Raw genomic sequence first — 22,850 nt, 5'->3', positions numbered from 1 at the left:
AGAGAATTATTTGAAAGGGATATATGATTGGGTATTATGGTTATGACAAGAGTCCAGAAAGAAAGTTGCATAGTGGAGTGTACTGGGGTGGGAGTGGGGGAATTCTATACCAATGAAATAATTTTTCTTTTACTTTTCAAAGAGAAGTACGAACTAGGGGGAGGGGTGGGCAGGGAAAAAAATGCAACAATGAATGTATGGAAATCCAAAGTCTCTGTAAATGTTCATTAAAATTCATTTAAAAAAAAAAAGCTGAACACAGAAATTCCATATGACCCAGCTATTCCATTACTTGGAAAATAACCTGAGAATATGAGAACTGAGGCACAAACTGAGATTTGTACAACAATGTTCATAGCAGTATTATTCACCATCACAAAAACATGGAAACAGCCCAAAGGTCCAACCACAAACGAATGGATTGAAAAGTATGGTACATTCACACAATGGAATATTATGTAACACACAGGAACAATGATTTTCCAAGTTCTTACCTAACTTGGGAGGGACTAAAGAGCGTTATGTTGCGTGAATGAACTAACTCTGCTCCACAAGGATAAATATTGTATAAAACCATTATTGTAGAATGAGTATAAAGATCCAAGAGGGGTGAGAGAGGTTGGATGCAGAGGGATGTGGATGTGCAGGGAGAAAGGGGATTAATCATCAGGTTGTACGATTTGATGGGTAGGGGTGTGAGGGAAATTGAAAGAATTTGTTTGAAAAAAAAAAAAAAGAAAGAATTTGTACTCAAATTTTGTAAATAAACTAGGAGAAAATAAAAAAAGTAGGGGAGAGTCAAATTAACAAAAAATGGAGAGAAACAAATGCTACAATGCTGTTTTGTTGTGGGTGGTTTTTTTGTTTTGTTTTGTTTTAAAGTTTCATGTCTTATATTTAGCTCACGGATTTCTTGGCTTTAAGAGAAATTTCATTTCAAAAGCTTTACCTGATTCCATCTATTGTCAAAGATGTTGCAGAAATATTGGTGGATATGACACATTTTCTAATTCCAGGTGGAGGTGGCAAAAAGATTCTCCTCTGTTGATCTAAAATATATATGTATATAAAGAAAAGATACTAATTTACAAGACGTATCTGTAAAATTTAAGTTTTTGAGAATTTTCTTTACATTGTTTTCCTTTTCTTTTAGTGATCTTCAATTATAAATATGATAGTATTAGTAAAACAATTTTTTCCTCAATTTTCACTGTTAGGATTTCTAGTTTCATGGAACCATATATATGGAATCATTATAGCTGAAAAAAAAATTATAGCCGTCTTTTATGAAGGTTATAGATTTGTTAGAGGCTATATAAAGATCTCCTCTCCATTAAAAGGCATAATTTTTCTTTCTCTCAAACAGTACCAGGATTTTCAGAAACTCTATGAAGCCCATCCACAAGGTTAATAGATTAAAGATCTCTACTTGAAGGATTAATTAGCCAAGCAGTTTTTACTTTTTGGGAGTATCTGCACAACTCATGACTGCCTGCCTCTCTAGAGAAATTAACATTACACTACTCATTTCTATTATTCATACATTCTGGTAGGGGAGGTGTCATCAGCCACGCTTGTAGTAGGACACCTTGCTTCTCTGGCCACAGTTTATTGCATTACAGATTGCTATCCTCTCAAAGTGAGCTAATCAGTCTTCTGTGAATATAAGGTACAGTCCAAGTGATTTAGAAGTACAGTTTGAATCTACCAGCTGCTCCACAGAAGAGGATGGGAATTCTCCTCTCATGAGATTTACTGGCTCGGAAAACCTGCTGGAGGGTCAGCTAATAGTTCTGACTCAATGGCACACAACAACAGTCTCTTGCAAAGACGAAAGATACACTTGAGAACCAAAGGGCACTGATTAATGTACATGAAAAACAAGCTTGTCTAATAAATAATAAGAAAAAAAAAGAATGAACAGCCATGCAAGTTAGAAAATATTTCTAAGTACCCAATTGCTGGCACTATAGGTAAAACTGTAGGCATTTAGCTAAAAAAAAAAAAAAAAAAGACGGCTGGCAGTTCAACCTACACCAATCACTTGATGGAAGAAAGAGAAGGCAGTCTGCTTCTGTAAAGATTTAAACTTTGAAATTCTATCAGCAGTTCTACTCTGTCCTACAGGGTCATTAAGAGAACTGACATGATGTTAGTGGGATAGCAGCTGTGAAATAAGTGGAAAGAGTGACTTGCCCTTGCTTTGCTTCCAGGTTAAACAGGAGACATGGAAAGAGATTTTAAAAATATTTACAATGAAATGACTAAGGACAGGAGATAAATTACGGATGGGAAAAGTTAAGTCTCAATGGATTGGTAAATGTTACAATAGCAGAACAAGTGAATCAACATCTTTGGTACCAGCAGTCAGGAAATCAGGAGATGTACTGCACGGGGCAAGTCAGTTGAGGACTGACTGTTGGGGACCTCTCTAAAATAATGAAAAGCAATGATGTCAGTTTGAAATCTACGGTGCCCCTGATTCAGGCCATGGTTTTCTCAATCATCTGCTATGAATTAGAGAGCTGTACAACAAGTAAGAATGACAGAAGCACTGATGCCTTTGAGCTGTGGTGCTGGAGAAGAGTACTAAATATCCCATGGACTGCCAAAAAACAAACAGGTATGTACTGGAAAGGGTGTTGTCAGAATGTTCCTTGGAGGCAGGGTTGACCACACTTCACTTTTCATACTTTGGACATGTAGTTCGGGGAGCTATTCCTTGGAAAATGACATCATGCTTGGAAAGACAGAGGGTGAGAGGAGGAGAGGAAGACCGCCAATGAGATGACTTGACACTGACTTCAGCAGTGGGTTCTAGTGTTTCAGAGATGATAAGGATGGCACAGGACTGGGCAGGTTTCAGAATGACTGTTCACAGGGTCACTATGAGTTGTGCCTGACTAGAAGGCACCTAATAACAAGCATTTCTATTTGTCTCATTCTGTATTATATCCCATGCCCTAGGTTTCAGACCTTCCTCCTACCCCCTTATTTCATTCTGATGGTATCTTTCAGTAGCTTTCTCAAAAAGGAAAAAGCTAAATTATTCTCTACAGCAACAATTGATGAAGTTTAAAGTTTCTCCACATCTTCAACAGACTCTCTTATTTTCTAATAGCCATTCTGGTGAATGTAAATTCTATCCCATTGTGATTCTGGTTTCCATTTCTCTAACGTTTAATGAAGTACCTTTTTTCTACATTCATTGGCCATTTGTAGATCTTCTTTGGAAACACTTATATTCAAATCCTTTACTCATTTTTAAATTGTGTTGTCTTTTTGTTATTAAAGAGAATTTTTTTGGTACAAATGCAAATAACATTATTCTGTCCTCACACTTAATCGAAAGTATGGCTAGGTATAAAGTTCTATAGTGGGAATCACTGCTTTATTAGATTCTAGCTTTCACGGTGCTGTCTCATGTCATTTTGATTCCCAATCTTGGGTTGGGTTTTTTTCCTCTCTTGAAGCTTTTAAGGCACTCTTATGGCTTAGTGGTAAGTAACTGCCTGCCAAACTAATGACTGATGGTTTGACGCTCTGTGATAGAAAGATAGTTAATCTCCTCCCATAAGATTTATTGTCTCTGAAAAACCACTGGAGGGTCATCTATGGGTCAGTTCTGACTTGACAAATACACAACAATAAAACAGGAAGATAAATCAGGGAAAACAAGTTAGCAAGTTATAGTAACAACTCATGAAAGCATACTGAGGGTCACAACTCTAGCAGTGGCAAAAAAAGTAGATTAAGAAGAGCTGGGTGATAAAGGGAAATCTGTAGGAGGTGCCATTTGCTTGAGTAACGCCCAATGAGAAAGCCCTGGACCTCTAAGAGCAAAAGAACGACCTGAACTAGAGAAAGCTTCCAAGAGTCATTCGTGGAGAAGTGACATGATTCCCAGGAGCCAATTTCCCCCAAATAAAGAATACGTTAAAAAAACCAACAAAACCCCAAGCAAACAAAAACCAGCAAGCTAAAGATGAAACCTTTAGAAATAGCCACATTTAGAAGGAAGGAAAAGGAGTAAGCAGCCTCAAAAGGCAGTGGTCAGAAGAACTGGATAATTAAATACTATCCCAGAAGACAGCATTTCATTAGGAGACTATCATTAGTATGAGAGTTAGGATACAAATGAAAGTAAATATACATAAAATTTGAAGAACAAGGAGAGGTCATCAGTAACTATTCACAGTATACAATCAGATTTCAAGAAGTTAAATGAAGTGTTAGCAAATATAGAACTAAATGAGGCATTAGCAAATACAAAAAAAATTATTTTCAATAGGTCGGTATGAAGAAAATAATTCACTTACGTAGAAGAAAATATACTGTGGTCAGTAACAAAGCAACCACAACGGATTCTGAATTATCTTTTGCAAAGTAAACTGTAATAATCACAAAAGTAAGTATCCAGAAAACAAAAGTCTAAAAAAAACAAATGATCACACTAAGCATTCCCTTCAAAGTAGAGAGATCTGTGCTCAACAACTTCCAGAGTCAGGGCCAAATTCACAAAAGATATTTCTAAAATAACACATTTTCTATGGTTATTTACCAATGTATTTATTCCCAAACTCTGTAAATATAAGGATAAAATCAACCAACATAATCACAAAACATAAAAGTATTTTTACCTGTTTAATATTATCTGAACTCCAAATAGGAGGCTGTGGTCAGTTTCCCTTCAGTTTTGCAAATCAAATTTCAAAATAATTCAGTTTTATGAAAGAATTCTCTACCTCTTTCAACAATACTTAATTTTGGTCAAATTTCAGAACAGTAAAAATTTGAACTTTTTTTTTATGGCTTTTTAAAAATTATTTTTTAAGAACATTTTTTATTTTATAATGACTTACTTACAAAGCTTATATACATTGTTTCTCACACTGGATCTTTCCCATTTCCTTTACCCAACTCTCCCTCCACCCATCAAATTGCATGACCCATTGATTACCCTTCTCCCTCACCTGTCCTCACCACTTTGCTCCCACCCTCCCTCCATGGATCCTCATACACGTTATGCTGGTTATCTATTTCTACAATAATCGTCTTGTACAATATTTATGGGACTGAGTTAGTTCACTTAGCATAATACTCTCCAGTCCCTCCCAAGTTAAGTAGTGATTTTAAAAATCATTGTTCCTGCATGCTGCATAGCATTCCATCATGTAAATACTTTAATTTCTCAATCTATTCAACGATGGTTGGATGTTTGGGATGGTTCCATGTTCTTGCGATGGTGAATAATGCTATGAACGTTGGTATAAAACTCTCTATTGGTGCCCTGATTCTCATTTTCTCAGAGTATATTCCAAGCAGTGAAATAGCTGGGTCAGATGAAATGTCTATGTTCATTTTTCTGAGGAAATGTCAAACTACGTTTGTTGTTGGCTATTGTAAATGGTACTGTTTTCTTGGTTTCCTTTTATGAGTTCTTTCTGTTACTGTAGAGGAGTCCTATTGATTGTTTAGATATTGATCTTGTATCTTACTAAGTTGATCCACTAGCTCTAATGGTGTTTTTGTTGAATCCTTAGGGTTTTCTATACACTATCATAACCATATCTTTGGTGATCTGAAATTTGAACTTTTTATAACTTGTTTTTTAAAATTCACAAGAATAAGATTATTGAAAAGCAGACTATGTAACATGCAGTTACTTTAAAAGTCTGTTAATCTTTGATATATTTGAATACTCATGATCAGAAATTCTGTAGTATAGAAAATGAGGGTTGATTTACAGCATTATGATCAAGAAATTATATCTGATGTTTCTGTTCTACTAGGCGACAACACAAGCTACTCCAAGGCTCTGGAAAAAAGTGAATAAACATGAAAATACTTCACAAATAGAATTACTTCTACTATGAGATACTAGGTCTTGCTAAGTTCTGTTTCATAGCTCTGGTTACAAAGACAAAGGATAAGCTGTTTTCTGAAAGTTACCACATAAATAACTTATGACCTATATAATTACTTATGATCTATATTTTTCTGTGTATGCATCACTTAATAAATTTTAAAAAATTAAGCAAATTTTCCATTTTAATGAGGAATTACCTGTTGTCATAGATCCATAACAGGGTAATATTAGTAAGCCATCTAGAGTGGTATCTTGAACATCATAATCATAATCTACAGACTCAGCCATCTGGAAGAGCAATTCACAACTTTTTTCGATTTCAAACTGGCCTGAAATGGGGAGGAAAAAAATATCAGAAATTAAACAGCAAAACTGATTAAAAGCTAAGCAGAAAAAAACCCACACTGCTTCTAGATTAAGTAACAACAAAACAACATAAAAAATCCCTCAAATTCATTGCCATCGAATCCAAACCAACTCATCACTGACCCTTCAGGGGTTTTTGGAGGCTGTAAATTAAATGGGAGGGGACTGTAAATCTTTCTCACACAGAACTGCTAATGGATTCAAAACTCCAGAGAAGATGGATTAGCAGCTCAACCACCTACGGATTATACCAACAGAGCTCTCTAAATTGCTCATTTTCTCTAAAGAAAATGAGTACAAAGTACTTTTACCATGCATGTACCAAATCTCAACAGTTAAATTCAAGAGAGAAAAAACAAACCAATTCCTAATAAACTGAACTCTCTAAAGGAATAAATGTAACTGTAATCTTCAACATTTTAATTGTTAACACAGGGAATTCTGAGTCAGTGAGCTATTGCTTGAATAAGATATTGTCTTTAAATACTTAACTAAAAAAAAAAGTCAAAGAAGTTGTTGTGTTTCACTTATGACAGTACAAAGCAGAGAGGTGAGCAATGAAATGACTCATTCCTGTTAGTTAAGATGCTGCTACTTAAGGAATCACATCAGTTTGTGATTTAACTGTTTTATTTTTGATCTCCAAAAAACTGCTAGACGTGTCTATGAGCCAGGAACTCCACACCTTATCTACGGTGATCACAACAGCACCATTCCAGCATTCAAAGAAGAAAGGTGATGTTTAATGACTTTTGAAATAATGGAATTAAGCATTCAGATCCACCCAACACTGTTCAGTATGGTAACAGCTGATGCTCTAAGTTATGTAGATGGTGTAAGTTAGCATCTTTAATTAAAAGATGCTTTACACGTATTTACTAACAAGTCTGATATTTCTTATTGTTGTTGTTGTTGCTATCGAGTCACCATAGCACCCGACGTACAACAGCTCTGAGGTCTGCACTGTCTTGAGTCAGTGTCACTGCCTCCGACACACCTACCCCCTTTGCCCCAGTTACTGTATCAATCCATCTCATCCGGGATCATCTTCTTCTAAGTGCAGAATTATTTCATAGATTTTATATTTAAAACTATACAGAGAAACATAAAAAAAATTGGATAACAGATGAGAAGAAGTGGCACTCTTGCGACATGCTGTTCTTAAAACAATAAGCATTTAAAAACCAGGTACTGAATGCTTACCAGTGAGAAAAACCAAGATATCGCCAGCCATTTCATTCAAATGGATATCCATGGTCACTTTCACAATCTAAAGAAAGAAGCAGAAGCATAATTTGCTAGTCACACTGTAGTTATTTCCCTACCACTAACTCTTCCCGCTCCACAGAAAAATAAGAGCTCTCAAAAGTTCCAGGAACCATGATGGTTGTCAATAAATTAGTAAAGAGAACAAAGGAGTCATCAAACTCAGGTAACTAAAATAATAAATATAAAAAAGAAGCAAAGAGGATGGCAAGTAATACCGCTTGAATATATGCAGTGTTTTCTTTGTCTCGTGGACCAATCAAATTGCAGAATTTCTCTCTGACAGGATAAAGTCTTCCAGGGATGTCAAAAATTGGGCAATCTCCAAAGAAAGCAGACAGCTTGGCTAATTCCATAGTTGCTGACATCACCACCACCTTTAAATGCTCCTTCCTATTAGGAGCCTTCTCCTGAAACAGTTTCTTCAATAAACCAAATAAGATATCCTGAAAGAAGAGCAAACTTATAGAAAGTAAAAAATTTAAATGCCAAATTATTTCAATGTACCTTAGCCAAACAACTACTACTTTAGTAGATTAAAATATAAGAGAAGACAATTCTCTATACAGCAAAAAACTGCTGCTATAACGAAATGATCAACTTGCTAATAAAAAACAAAAAATACTCACTGTAGTCAAAGTTCTTTCATGGGCTTCATCCAAAATGATGACACTGAATTTGGTAAGACTTGGATCTCCCAGAATATGTTTCAATAAACATCCATCAGTCATGTATTTGATTGCTGTTTCCTAATATTCAAACAGCAGAATTATACCAAGTTAGTTTCATGGAATTTCCTTACTTACTCCAACTAAATTTTCCCCAAAATGAGACAGACAGGAGGCAATAAAACTAATTCCATTAAATAAAAATAAAAGAGAGTATTATAATGTCCAATGTGGATGGCAAATTATGAAAAGGTGATCTGAACAGAGAAAGGGATGAGAAACTACGATGGGCAAGAAGGAACTAGAGAAAGCCAACAGACAATCGTAAGGTAATGCACTAGCTTCAGGTGTGAAAAAGCTGTGGAGAACAATGAAGTGGGACTCATCTTTTTTGTTTCGGTCATTTTTTTGAATATTAAGAGAAGCAGAGTTATAGATAAGAGGAAATGGGAAACTTTCCTTTCACTCACTCTTTCCTGCCTGTTCACCAATGAAAAATAGTGTCACTCCACCAGCATTAGATCAGGGGTAGGGGTAGGAAGGCAAGGGAAGAAAAGAGAGAAGGAAAAATCCTCAAGATAGTTCTCTGGACAAAGTTATTCTGTGCCACATTTGATGGGCATTTTTATTAGGAATCATACATAAATCAGAGATTCTTTCATTTCTGGTACAAGATTAGGAAATCCTGTTAGAATCTAATTCTATTCATTATTAAAAAGGAAACAATTACAAACTTCTAACTGTCGTCATTAAGTGCTATCAAGTCAACTATGACTTACAGTGACCCTAGGAACAACAGATCTGAACTGTGCCCTATTTTGTGCCATCCTTATCATCTCTAATTTACTTGAGCCCGATGATATAGTCAGTCACTGTGACAATCCATCTTGTCAAAGGTTTTCCTTTCTTTGGATGAACCTTCATCACTCCAAGCATAAATGTCTTTTCCCAGGACTGGCCCCTCCTAACAACATACCCAAAGTATGTGAGATCAAGTTTAACCATCCTTGCCTCATAAACTTGTTGCCATGCAAACAGAAAAAGATTAATGTATTTACTTGCTGACTTCATTAATTGTCAGACTTTAATTCACTACAAGAACATAATCTACCATATAAAAAAATCCTTACAGCAAAAAAAAAAAAAAAAAAATAAATAGGGAATGAAAGAGAAAGTAAAAGAAAAAAGAAAGAGAAAGAGAAGTATAACTGTAATGGACTAATTGAGAAGGGAAAAATGAGGATGAACTAGTCTTCTCCAGAACTAAAGTATTAACAGCGGGAAACCAAAACGAATTCTATTCTGAGGCTTTGTTTCTTTAAAACATGTGGGAGTTTAAATGAAAACCTTTCACAACTGTGTCCACCTATCTTTAAGAAACTTATAGTAATTAAAAGAATAAGAACATGAGTTTTGTACCTGAGAGCTGCAATCATCAAAACGAACTTGGTATCCTACTTTGGATCCCAAAGTGCATTTCATTTCTTCAGCAACCCTCTGAGCAACGGATATGGCAGCTACTTTTCGTGGCTGAGTTACACCAATCATACCATGTTGTGAAAATCCTATCACAACAAGAAATAAAAAACCAAAATGTTAACAATTACTTTTTTCTACTAGAGCTAAGAGTTCTGATAGTACAATACTAAAGGGCTCAGCTGTCCAAAACCACCAACTGCAACAAGAGAAAGATGACGGAGACTGTGTCCACGAAGACCACTCCTTTGTTGTTCGGTACCTTCAAGTCAACGAGGACTCATTAGAGGGACCCCATGAACAACAGATCTGAACCTGCCCTTTCCTGCCCCATCCTGCCATCTCACTGAGGGTCTTCCTTTCTATGATCCCCTACCTTCCTAAACATGATACCTCTTCCAAGAATTGGTCCCTCCTGATAACACACTGAAATTATGTGAGACAAAGTTTCACCATCCTTGCCTTTAAGGACCACACTGGCTACAGTTTTTTTGGCAGTCATGAGACACTCAGTTTTCTCCAATACCACAATACAAAGGCATTGATTCTTACAGTCATCCTTGTTCACTGTCTACATTTCAGATGCATATAAAGCAACTGAAAAGAACATGGCTTAGATTAGGCACATTTTAAGTCTTTTAAACCGACATCCTTTTTCCTTAGCACTTATGAAGAGGTCCTGGACAGCAGCTTTTCCCAATTCAATCTATCTTTTGATTTCCATACTGCTAATACCCTGGGTATTGAGTGTGGATCCAAGCAAAATGAAAGGACTAACATTTTCAATTTTTTCTCCACCTATCTCGATGCTGTCTATTAGTCTAGTAGTGAGAATTTTTGGGTTTTTTTTTTATGTTGAGATGTATGAATTCTATACAGAATCCATAAAGATTACGGCTTTGGAAACTCTACAAGGCAGTTCTACTCATCTGACAAAGTCGTTATGAGTCAGAATAAACTATGAGGCAACAGTTGTGGTGGTGTTTTTTTTTTTTTAACAGAGCTAAATCACCACAGCTCAAATAAAGGCTCAAATGTTTACAAAAGAAAATTCTCCAAATTAATAACATGCTCTATTAAATCTATCAGTGTTGGAAACCCAATGGGAGTTTGGAGCTGACATGATGGCAGTAGATTTGATATTACATTTATACTATGAAATTTTACATACTAATTAAAAATAGAGCGTCCGCTAGGGGCGTGGTCGTCGCCATGGTCGCCGAGTCTGAAGCTGGTGAGCCCGGGAAGAGGAAGTCCTTCAAGCTTCTAGGAATTTTAGATGTCCAGAACATTCCCTGTGCACGTGACTCAGTACTGTATGGTTCGTTAGGATCTGTTGTGGCTGGCCTTGGACATTTTTTATTAACGAGCAAAATTAGAAGATCATGTCATGTTGGAGTAGGAGGATTTATTTTGGTGACTTTAGGATACTGGTTCCATTGTAGGTATAATTGTGCAAAACTAAGAATCCAGGAAAGAATTACCAGAGAAGGTATTAAAAATAAGATTTTATATGAAAGCACCCACCTTGATCCTGAAAGGAAAACCAAGAACAGCACAACAGCTGAGCAGCCATAAGCAGAGACCATCAATACAGCTCTCAGACCAACGGACAGAGCCGAGATCAAGTGCACAAATCACCCAATTACATACAAAGGAAATGAAGCCATCTTCACTACTACCAGTACCTGTCAGATATTCTGGTGGCCCTGTGTTACGTGCCTCACTTTCTGAGAAAGTAAATTTAATTTACTGGAAGTGTGTGCTAAGAATAAAACTGTAAAGTCTAGTAAAAAAAAAATAGTAAAGAGTGTGTATTTCTAACTAGATTTGGGGTTTTGCCCCCAGTTTGCTTGTTTTCAACTCCAGCGTAAAAAATAAGCCAGTTGTTTTTTTTAATAAGCCAGTATTTTTTTAATGCCTAGAAATTTGACTTTCTAAAATCAATTCACCTCTGTCACAGTAATAAAAACCAGATTTTTAAAAATGTTAAATTCCATAGACTATACTTTGCTGCTGCTGCTGTAAACCAGAGTCGGAACCGACCCATAGCTGACCCTTTGGTGGGTTTTCAGAGGCAGTTAATCACACGGGAGATTGCCTATCCTTCTCCTGAAGAGCAGCTGGTGGCCTCGAACTACACGCCTTCAGACTGCAGCGTAGCTTCTTGCCTCTAGGCCACCAGAGCTCTAGATTCTACTAGCATTTCTCTCATCCCCACAGGTTAACACACTTTTATTAGCATGACTCAGTGTATTAAAAACAAACAACAAAAACCCAAGCCCTTTAGATCATCACAGCTTCCAGTTTTTGTGCTTCGGATATCATAGTCTTCTGTCCTTTTTCTTTTTAGTTCTCTGCCTTTTCTTCTATAAATACAGTTTTAGAATGTTCTCCTGCATGTTTTGAAGCCAATCTAAGTCCTTGCTTTGGTTTGCTGGTGTTCTTCAAAGCCGGCTTTGAGTTTTGTTATTTGTTTTTCATTATTAACAGAATGAATGATTCTGAGTTGACTTCCCATCAGCTCAGAATTATTTTAGAGCAAGGTGAATATGTATTCTCAAAGAAAACACAGCTGTATGGAAATCCAAAATCTCTGTAAACGTTCATTAAATTTAATTTAAAAAAAAAGAACATAGCCAAAGCCTTTCCCTACTCCAGTCACCTAGTCCTATACAACGATTCTCAATAGCCTCAATACTGCTGCAGTCTAAGAAGTGCTCCCCACAGCAGACTCTTTGATCTTTTAAGGGAGATTCCCTACAAACACTGGTGGCTTTCCCCTAGACAAAGCCTCAGATGAGAGGTTAACTTTGATATGGAATCTATATGTGATATAGGTCCCATTTATTTTCAACACTTTCTGAGCAGCACTCTCATCCTTAAACATAAGCATTAATATTTTTTGATAGGGATGAATTTCATGCTTTCCTGCTGCCAATATTTTAGATAATATACCCTCTGCTGAACCAGAGAACTAAACTACAGAATCTACCTATATTCTCCGAAAAAAGATTTCAGCTTATTACATGTAATGGGCAAATTACCCACAAACTTGATCCTCTCATTCTTCAGCCTCTTTTCTTGGCTGAATCCTGTTCATTTGACTCACAACTGTTGTGATCTACACCATTTAGATACTCCTCTGCTGCCTAAACCCTATCACCAGATTGAGAACTTTTTCTTTTTTGCCCAAATTTCTCGTGAAAAACTTCTCCTTCTTCCAGCCAGCATTTGCTAGAGCACCTTCTCTCTGGTCTGCACTTTCATGTTTTTGGGCAGATTCTTGCAAATGTGGCTTTTGTGATTGCAATACAATTTCTTCTTTTTCCTCTTCATCCTGTTTCCTTATTTTGGTTGTTTCCTGGGAGACAGAGACATACACCAGCTGGATGAATGGGGAGGGGGGCAGGGGACGACACACACATCTAAAGAGAGCGGTCAGGCAGAGCGTGACGTTTCTACTAGCACCTCTTGTATTTAAAAAACGCCTAACAACGACACAATTCGTTGCTTGCAAGTCAAAACTGACTCATACTTGACCCTCTCCTGGGGGAGGGTAAATTGCTGGGCAGAAGACTTCTCATCTTCTCCCTTGGAGCCACTCGTGGATGTGAACCACCAGTTAGGAGTATACTCCCAGGAGCTCTGGTAGCCTAGTGGCAAGAAGCTACACTGCAATCCCAGAGGTGCATGGTTCAAATTCACCAGACACTCCGCTGGAGAAGGAGGGGCAATCTCCTCCTGTAGATCCAAATTGATGGTACACACACAAAAAAATAATTACATTTTTTTTAAAAAAGAATGCACTCCCTACTTATTAGGTCACCTGTTGTCGCTGTGTACTGTAGAGTATGAACCGACCTCCGGCAGGTTGTCAGAGACATCCCGCAGAGCAGCTAGTGGTCTCGAACCCCATGTCTTCTGGATTGCACTCAGCTTCTTGCCACTAGGCTACCACAGCTCCCTAGGTCATCTACACTAACTTTTTATATTTTTAACACTCCAGAAACAGGTTGGAACTATTAATAAGGATAATTTTGTTTTGTCACAGCATATAAAATAGCAGTGCGTCTTAATAGATGGCATTTAGAATTGACATGCTAGTGAAAGTTTATGTAAGTTAAAATTGGGTGTTTGGGGGTTTTTTTACATGAATCATGTAGAACATTTTTTTTTCGTACTTAAAATATAATTTTAAAGAGAAAGTTTAATGGCACATTTCTAGCAGTCACACAATAATATTTACCTGATAATGTTCTTGAGAAGAAACTAAAACATAACTAACATTAGTAATAAACATCAACTTATCCTTCCCCTTCCCTTTTCTTAAATATCATTTCAACTCCTTATGGATCAATCTAAAGTGAGACATTCTACAGCAAACAAATGTTAATTGTTACGTGCTATCTAAGTTGGAACAGACTCTAGCTGACCCTCCAGTGGGTTTTCAGAGGCAATAAATCATATGGGAGACTGCCCATCTTTTTTTCTGCAGAGCAGCTGGAGGATTTGAACCTTGTGCCGTTGGGTGTACAGTGCAGCACAATATAAAACGGCTGTCGCATTCTCTGCCATGCTTAAAAAAACATTTTTCAAAAAATTATTACCTTCTTGTATGCTAGTTCCAGATTAATGTATATAGATACGGATATTTTTGTGGATATTTGCACAGTATAGAAGTCCTATCAGTCTTTAAAAAACACAAACTACTACTATTAGCATTATCCCACAATAAAATTACCTGCTTCATACAGATATTTTGGAAGTTGAGTTGTTTTACCACTTCCTGTATTTCCAGTAACAATAAGGAATGAATTGTCTCTCACAGCTTGGATAAGCTTTTTTCTTTGCTTCTGAATAGGAAAAGTTGGAGTAGTTCCTCCTTCCTGTGATGTGCATCCTTTTTCTTCTGTAATAACAGAAAAACAATTATGCAATTAAAAAAATTCATAAAGATACCCTTGACTCAATTTTCTGGAACTGAAAAAGAGAAAAATAGAATTTTAAAACTGGAAGGAATAAATCCATGATTTCCCACTGAAATTACCATTTCCATTCTTAAGTAAGCCCCTAAGACGTTTCTGATGAAATTTAAGCACTTTCACATGCATGACTTAGACTTCTTGACAATGGAGGTCTTGCACAACACAACATATATACATACATTCTTACATATATGTACAAAGACCAAATTTTCTAAAATAGAAAACTGGAATAGTACTTGCAGAAAATTCTCAGCTGAATTCGAAACCACCTGTGTTTGCTTCTGATTCTTGATTCAAGTTAGGTCCCTGCTCAAAGTGACTGATATCCCAGAAGGCCAAGTGGTAGGTAACCATGGAAACTGGCTCCTGGAAACTGGCTCCCTTCATACCGTACCAAAGGCAGGCTGGCAGCCAGAGGGAGGGGAGTGAGTGGGCAGGGAACAAAGGCTTTATGAGCTTGTTTAAGAACACAATGTATCTAGGCGTTGAGGTTAGTAGGGGTTTTGCCTAACTTGTGTCTGGGACCTCCTCCCTCTAAGGCAAAGTGCTCCCTAGACGCAAGTTCGCCTCCGGACATGAGGACAAGGAGAAAGCTACATTTTTCTCTTATCCCTTACGTTGCCTCCCAAATACGGACTTTCATCCCTTCAAACCCCCATGCCGTAACTCCCATTATTCTCCACCGCGTCCCGTGGACCGCACCTCTATCAGAGATGTTACCAGCCGAGGGCTGCTCTTCTTGAAGGTCTCTTGACCGCTCACCTTCCTCCTGCCGCCTTGGCGCCCTGCCCGCGACGGCGGGAAACCGGGACATAGACCTGGCCCAGAGCAAAGGTGAGCACGTCCACTGATCCGGGAAGATGGGAGGAGAAAGGCGAAGACGCTACCTGATGACGTTGGTGTTTACTTCCGCGCGTGCGACTCGAAGAGAGGGGCGGGGGAGATGCCCGGTGACGTGCCGTGCACAGCCGGAAACCGCTTCCTGCGCCACCAGCCGCGAGAAGGGTGGGACGGCTGAGGCCTCTGCTAGGACTCGAAGCCGCTTTTGTTTCAAGTATTGTTTGCAGTGGCGTAATATGTAGCTTGTTGTACTACTAATCCAAAGGCAGAGCCTTTCAGGCATTTCAAATGCCCCAGAAGCTCCAGGGCAGTCTCCTCCGGTGCAATTTACAGCCTGCGAAAACGGCTAGCTATGAGAAATGCAACGACACACACATTCTCAGCCACAATGGCGATAGTTGTTATTGTTGGGTGCTTTCCAGCCACAGCGGTTACGACAGCCAATTTTTGAGTTGACTCTCTGCAAGGAATAGGAATCGTGCTAGTTAGTGCCCCTTCCAACATCTTACTCTAGTTTGTTCATACCCTGATGAAATATCTGTGGTGCATAGCTACTTCTAGTTCTGCAGTGTCCAAAATGTAGGTTGCTGCACTCTGCTACTTCTCTTTTTAGGACTCTTTCTTTTCCTATTTCTTTTTCCCCTCCCTTCCCATTCCGCCCCCCCCCTTAGCCCACCACTGGGCAATAAAGCAACAAAAGGGGAGTGGGGGGGGGGGATTTTTAAACCTTTCTGCAATCCCGGAACACTGTAATTCTGTCTTTGCTTCTAAGGAGCCCTCTGGCTGCATTTGTGACAGATTTGTTCATTCTTTTGGCAGTTCATACTATATTCCGTGTTTTTTACCAACACCATAATCTAAATTAGTTAATTCTTCAGTCTTCTTTGTTTATTGCTCAACTTTTAGAAGCATTTGAAGGAATTGAAAATACCATGGTCAGGCATGTCTTACTCTTACTGACGTCCTTGCCCTTTAGCATTCAGAAGGTTGATAACAGTTTTCTACTATAGTACACCATTTGATTTCTTGATTATTGCTTCTATGGGTGTTGATTGTTAATCGAATTAAAAAGAAATCATTGACAACTTCAATCTTTTCTCTACTTTTTTATTGTTACAGTTGTATTTCTTTATATTGAGGTGTAATCTGTGCAGGAGGCTTGAATTTTCTTCAGTAAGGGATTTAAGTCTTTAGTTTTAGAAAACAAGGCTATGTTATCCCCACTGTGCAAACTGTTAATGAAACTTCCTCCGATCCTGATGCAGTGTTCTTCCTCGTATTGTGCACTTTCTCAGATTATTTGCTTAGCATGCAGGTTGCATATCTATAGTGAAAGGATACAATCCTTTTTCGAATTTTCAGTGTGTCAAATCAGATCTGTTGGTACAGGAGGAAATTGTCGCTCCTTCTCCAGAGAATTTGGTGGATTCGAAGCGCGCACCTCTAGAATTACAGTGAAGCTTCTTGCCACTAGGCCACCAAAGCTCCATAAAGGATACAATCCTGACGCACAGCTTTTCTGATTTTAAACCATTAACTGTCCCCTTGTTCTGTTTGAAAGAATAAACCAAAAGGGGGGAGGGAGATGCTTCATAACAGGAAGCATGGAGGCTGGAAACCACTTACTTTCCTACCTCAACCTTGAAGTTGAGCCATCAGCCAAAGCCCTACCTACCCCCAAGAAACTTGGAAACTTGAAGGTGCCTCCAACGGCAATGTTCTGCTTTTGCATGGATATAATTACATGTTCAGGAATTATTATTCTTCATATTGTTATCTATAATTTATTATGATCCACGCAGTCAAATACTTTTGTGTAGTCAGTAAAACACGGACATCTTTTTTTTGTATTCTCTTTCAGCCAAGACCTATTTGACATAAACTATGGTATCTTTCATTCCATAGTCTTTTGTGAATCCTACTTGTACTTCTAGCAGTTGTCTGTCAATGTGCTGCTCCAGTTATTTTTTTAATAATCTTCACATGAATAGTATTTTTTTTCTTTTCCATCAGCAAGGGTTTTATTTGTCAAAAGAGAATTATGATTGACCTCCAAATTTGGATGACAATTTACTGATGAGATTCATAACCTTGGGGTTACTCTGATAATTTGGCATATTTGCTGGATTCTGGGCCACATCCTGGAAGGCCACTGTAACTTCTGGATCCTGCATGGCTGCAAGAACCTCTGGGTCACTAAGAATCTCATTGAGACCAGACATTCCTGCGATTCCAGGTACTGCCCCTCCCATTCCAGGCATTTTTCCTGGAAAATTTCCAGGCACTCCTCCAGGAAAGTCACCTGGAAGAGCACTATATTGCACTCCTGACTATCACCTGGCTTCTTCCTCCCTTTGGGTGTGTTCATGTTCTTCCTGAGCCTTCTTAACTCTCTCTATCCTGTCTTTCATAGGGTGAAAGCCTAACACTGTGACACTGTTGAGTCAAATGTGAGAATGGTTACCTATGGTGCACAGTGTTTGGTAGAGCTCCCCACTTAAAACAAGCTTGGAAGCAGAAGTGGCATCCACTTCCATAATAGCTTTCCTCTGGAAACCCTATGGACCTGGAGAAAGGACAAAAATTATACAGGTGTCCAGGACTTTCGTTCATAGGGTCGCTATAAGTCACCTATGACTCAACGGCACTTAACAAAACAACAACATCCTCTCTTTGGTCTCGTGCTCTTAATATTGTCTTTCATACTTTCTCCGATGTTCTGCATTGCACTAGCATCTTCATCATAGTCCACTTTACAAGCAAGGCCAAGATCATGTACTGTTTCTTCCCAATGGCCTAGAAGTCTGTGTGCTTTCCCACACCACTTAAACAGCTGAGCTGAATTGGGATTAATTTCAATGGCTCTGTCACAGTCTCAAATAGAAGCATTTGGCTTCTGTAATTTGATGAAGACACTGGCTCTCTTGGCATACAGAATGGCTAAGTGAGGATTCAGTTTGATGGCATCTGTGAATAAGTCAATGGCTTTCTGAAGCTCACCTTCATTTAGGGCATCAGTGGCAGCCACTTTCTTCTCATTTGCCTCATCCATTTCTACATTTCATTAATTATTCATTATACAATATATTCATTAATGATACATATCATTATCTCTACATTTTCATCTCCCATTTCCTGAGGGGCATCAGTGTCTGGTTCAATCACACCTTCATTATCAATTTCTAAATTATTTTCCTCACTTGATGGCTCATCTGTCTTTAGGTCTTCCTCTGGCTTCTTGCTTTCTGCTTTTTCTTCCTTGGCATTGTCTTCTGATTTAGCTTTATGAGTAGCAGGTGGTATTTTACCACCTATGCTCTCCACCCACTCCTTCAGGAATCGCATTTCCTTGCTGTGAACGCTCGGATCCTGCTTACACATCTTGATGAACGCCCAAAGCTTGCTAACTTTGCAGGGATCCATGATCCGCAGGCGGCGGGAGGTGGAGGTCTCTGCAGCGACTAAGTGAATACTATCTAAAAAAGCAGTGGTGACTGTACACATGGACCTAAACAAATGGAATACATAACAATCAGATCAACAATGACATCTTTGGAAAGAAACTGTGGAGAAATTTAATATCAGTCAGAACAAGGCCTGGGACTAACTGTGGAAAAGACAATCAATTGCTTATATGCAACTTCATATTGAAGCTGAAGGAAATTAAGTCTATGAAAGACAAAATACAACTCTTAGCACATGCCACCTAAATTAAAAACCATATGAAGAATATATCTGAAGTATTGACTACATACGACTGCAGACAAGGTAAGGTACATGAGCAAATCAAGGGCTTTATACATGAAAAAAAGCAAAAGATCACTTTAAAATGGGGAAAAAAGAAAAGAACAAACAACGTGTCAGAAGTGACTTTGAAACTTTTGTTAGAATCTAGAGAAGCTAAAACTAAAGGAAGAAATGATGCAATAAGAGCTGAACAGATTTCAAAGGGCAGTTCAAGAAGACAAAGTTGACTATTATAACAAAATGTGCAAAGACCTGGAGCTAAAAAAATAAAAAGAGGAAAGAAAAGTGACATTTCTAAAACTAAAAGAACTGAAGAAAAGACTCAGGTCTTGAATTTCAGTGCTGAAAGCATCTTTGGACAAAATATTGAATAACTTCGGAAGCATAAAAAAATGGTGGAGGGAATGCACAAATTTACTGTACCAAAAAGAATTAGTTTACAGTGCACATTTTTTGTTGTTGCATCCCTGTGAACAGATCTGAATGAACCCTGCCCAACCCTGCCCATGTTATCATCACTGACACACTTGATCCCATTGCAGTAGTTATTGTATCAATCCATGTTGAGTCTTTCTCTTTTTTGCTGACCCTCAACCTTTCTTTTTTTTTTTTTTCAAATTTAAAAAGTCTTATACCAGAATAAGATGCATTTTTGAAATCAGATGCATAGGACTTGACCGGCCTCATTTCTGCAGCTAGAAAACTCCTAGCTTATCAGCCTGCTGAACAGTTCCTTTTTCAGAAACATAGATACCATCCAAAATTTTTCGCATATCCTTGTTTTTAACTGTTGTAGCTTGCTGAATCAAAGCAGCTGAATTTGATACAACTCAATGTCATTTCCTTCAAGAATTAACTCATCTTCCTGGGCTTGAGATAGTGAACATGCAACACCTGGTCTCATTCAAACTCTCCGAATGTATTTTTCACACAAGAAGTTTGAATTTCAACCAGAGATCCATTTTCTTGAATCACCATGTAGATGGGGAAATGAGCATACACAGACCTCATCTTGTCATGAAAGCCCAGTGTAACAACCTTGATCATGTTCTGTACTTTGCTACAGATGGTGTGAACAATAGTCAGTTCCTTCCTGTTTCCCCACCATTTGTCAACACGAAGCCTCTTCTTTTTCTTTCTGAGGAGACTGAGCCCTACATTGATGTGATTGAAGTCCCTCCGCAAGGTTCCTTGTGGGCCTTTCACGATAACTGTGCGATAACATTCTCTGGCATGTCGACAGTCTGGTTGCTGAGAATGGTCTTCATTCTTGCAGTTAATGTGGCAAAGAGAGCAACTCTCTACCTTTCTAAGCATGACGTCCCTCTCCAAGGAATAGCCTGTCCTAGAACATGCTCAAAGTACCTGAGATGAAGCTTTATCAGCGTTACTGAAGGAAGAAGTCCAGACTGCACCGAAGGCATTGGCAAAAACAAGGCTGCAGGAATTGACAGAATACAAATGGAAGGTTTCAACAAACAGATACAGACCTGGATATACTCACGAGCCTATGCAGAATTTTTTTTTTTTTAAATGGGAAAGAATAAGCTTTATTTCATCCAGGGTGGTGTCCGGCTCAGGACTTCTGGAACTGCTTCTTGGTGCCCGCGGCCTTGGTGGCCCTGAGCACGTTGAAGCGCACGGTCTTGCTCAGTGGCCGGCACTCGCCCACGGTGACAATGTCTCCAATCTGGACATCTCTGAAGCAGGGAGACAGGTTCATGGACATGTTCTTGTGACTCTTCTCGAAGCGATTGTACTTGGCGGATGTAGTGGAGGTAATCTCGGCGGATAACGATGGTCCTCTGCATCTTCATCTTTGTCACCACGCCAGACAGAATTCGTCCTCGGTCGGAGACATTACCAGTGAAAGGACATTTCTTATCAATGTAGGTGCCCTTGATGGCCTCCTTGGGCGTCTTGGAGCCCAGACCGATGTTCTTGTAATAACGTGGGAGCTTCTGCTTGCCGGTTTCCCCCCAACAGCACTCTCTTTTTGTTCTGGAAGATGATGGGCTGCTTCTGGTAGGCGTGCTCGGTCTGGATGTCCGCCATCTTTCCGGCCGTTTGGAAAAAGGCATGCAGAGAAATTTTTAACACAACTACCTAGCCAACTGACTGAAAGAGATTCAAATTTGCTCTCATTGCTCTCAATCAGTAATAAATGGTTGTACCATTTTGCGTTCCCACCAACAATCGAAGAGAGATCCAATTTCTCCACATCCTCTCTTCCACTTGTTAGTATCTGTGTTCTAATCCTAGTCAGAGTGAAATGGTATCTTTTTGTGGTTTGACTTGCATATGTACTCTTTCTTAATTGTTGCAGTTAGGTACCATTGACTTGACTATGACTCACTGCAATCCTATGGGCATTAAATGTAAACCTTGCCCTATTCTGTGCCATCCAAATGATCTCTGACATACTCCAGCTCATTGTCACAGTCACTGTATCAATCCATCTTGCAGGGGTCGTCTTTTCGTTCACTGACCCCCTACCTTTCCCAGCATGATGTCCTTTTTTAATATCTGTCACATTTATTCCTTTTAAGTGGCCCCATTTGGCAGGATAGAACTGTCCTGTAGAGTTTTCTAGGCTGGAACCTTTATGGGAGCAGATTGTCAAGTCTTTCACCCACTAAACCTCTGGGTAAGCCTGAAATTCCAACTTTGGATTAGCACCCAAACTCTTAACTATTGTTAGTTATTCTTGTTGTTAAGTGACATTGAGTAGTAGACAACTCATAGCAACTCTGAACAAAAGGCCTGAACACTTGTATAACTTTTATTGTTTCTCCAAGTTCATAGGGTTTTCCGGAGGCAAGCTATTTTGGAAGTGGATGCCACTCCTGCTTCCAAGCTGGTTTTAATCGAGGATCTCCACCAAACACTGTCCACCATGTGTAACCATTATTGCATTTGACACATCAGTGTCACAGTACTCAGCATCACAGCAACCACAAGTTACCTCTGTACAGCAAATGGACAGACCAGTGCTATACCACTTAGAAGAATGTTTGACCAAAAACAATTAAAACCAGGCCTAAGAAACACAGATAACTATCATACTACCAAAATTCCTTTTCAATAACCTTGCAGAGTGATAAAAATATGTGCCCATTACCTTTGATAAGAGAACTCTCGTGGCCTAGTGGGTAAGGGATTGTGTTCCCTGCCCAACAGCAGATGACTCAAATCCCCTGGCTGTTCCACAGGAGAAAGATGCACAATCTTCTCCCATGTGATTTGCACCCTCTAAAAACTGCTATAGGATAAGGTATGAATCATTTCCAACATGACAACACATATCAACCACAGCAACCTTAGATGAGATTGCATGTAGTCAAAGGAGATGAAATATTTAGAAGAGGAAAATCTAACTAAAGTAATGAACAAAATCTTCTTGAACTTGTTGGCATTTAAACTGAGCTTTGAAGCTTGGGAAGATTCCACTAGATGGTAAAGAAAGACATACTGGATAAAGTTTCACAAGGTACTACTGGATTGATCAAGATTTTATTAATGGGTGAGCTCTGGTGGCCTAGTGGTAGGAAACTGCACTGCAATCCCAGAGGTGTGCGGTTCAAATCCACCAGATGCTCTGCTGAAGAAGTAGGAACAATCGCCTCCTGT

General features: G+C 38.7%; 2 protein-coding genes and 3 pseudogenes across 3 annotated transcripts in view; 1 reads left to right on the top strand and 4 right to left on the bottom strand.

The window, feature by feature from the left end:
* DHX40 (DEAH (Asp-Glu-Ala-His) box polypeptide 40) overlaps positions 1-15,501 on the bottom strand; it is a 59,464-nt gene extending 43,963 nt beyond the window's left edge. The window contains exons 1-8 of one of the 2 annotated variants that reach the window (XM_006899436.1): positions 15,336-15,500; positions 14,390-14,557; positions 9,589-9,734; positions 8,131-8,250; positions 7,720-7,947; positions 7,439-7,505; positions 6,067-6,198; positions 950-1,049 (exon numbers count right to left, since the gene is read on the bottom strand). In XM_006899436.1, the coding sequence (XP_006899498.1) occupies positions 950-1,049; positions 6,067-6,198; positions 7,439-7,505; positions 7,720-7,947; positions 8,131-8,250; positions 9,589-9,734; positions 14,390-14,557; positions 15,336-15,447 (1,073 nt within the window). In that variant the 5' untranslated portion in view covers positions 15,448-15,500. Of the gene's footprint in view, positions 1-949; positions 1,050-6,066; positions 6,199-7,438; positions 7,506-7,719; positions 7,948-8,130; positions 8,251-9,588; positions 9,735-14,389; positions 14,558-15,335 lie in introns of both variants that reach the window. The other variant, XM_006899437.1, reaches the window with a different exon arrangement.
* LOC102868335 (cytochrome c oxidase protein 20 homolog) lies at positions 10,858-11,223 on the top strand. Its single transcript, XM_006899463.1, has one exon. The coding sequence runs from the start codon at positions 10,858-10,860 to the stop codon at positions 11,221-11,223; it is 366 nt and encodes a 121-aa protein (XP_006899525.1).
* On the bottom strand, positions 12,266-13,532 carry LOC102867926 (annotated as a pseudogene).
* A 2,011-nt stretch (positions 15,502-17,512) lies between the features above and the next one.
* Positions 17,513-18,896, bottom strand: LOC102855051 (annotated as a pseudogene).
* A 1,900-nt stretch (positions 18,897-20,796) lies between these two features.
* On the bottom strand, positions 20,797-21,275 carry LOC102870764 (annotated as a pseudogene).
* Positions 21,276-22,850: the final 1,575 nt, after the last annotated feature.

This window comes from Elephantulus edwardii, unplaced genomic scaffold, assembly GCF_000299155.1.
Source record: "Elephantulus edwardii isolate Elephantulus edwardi_28Jun2011 unplaced genomic scaffold, EleEdw1.0 scaffold00257, whole genome shotgun sequence".
NCBI lineage: Eukaryota > Metazoa > Chordata > Mammalia > Macroscelidea > Macroscelididae > Elephantulus > Elephantulus edwardii.
The sequence above is the reverse complement of the archived record's forward strand: the minus strand, read 5'-3'. Positions and strand labels throughout refer to the sequence as shown.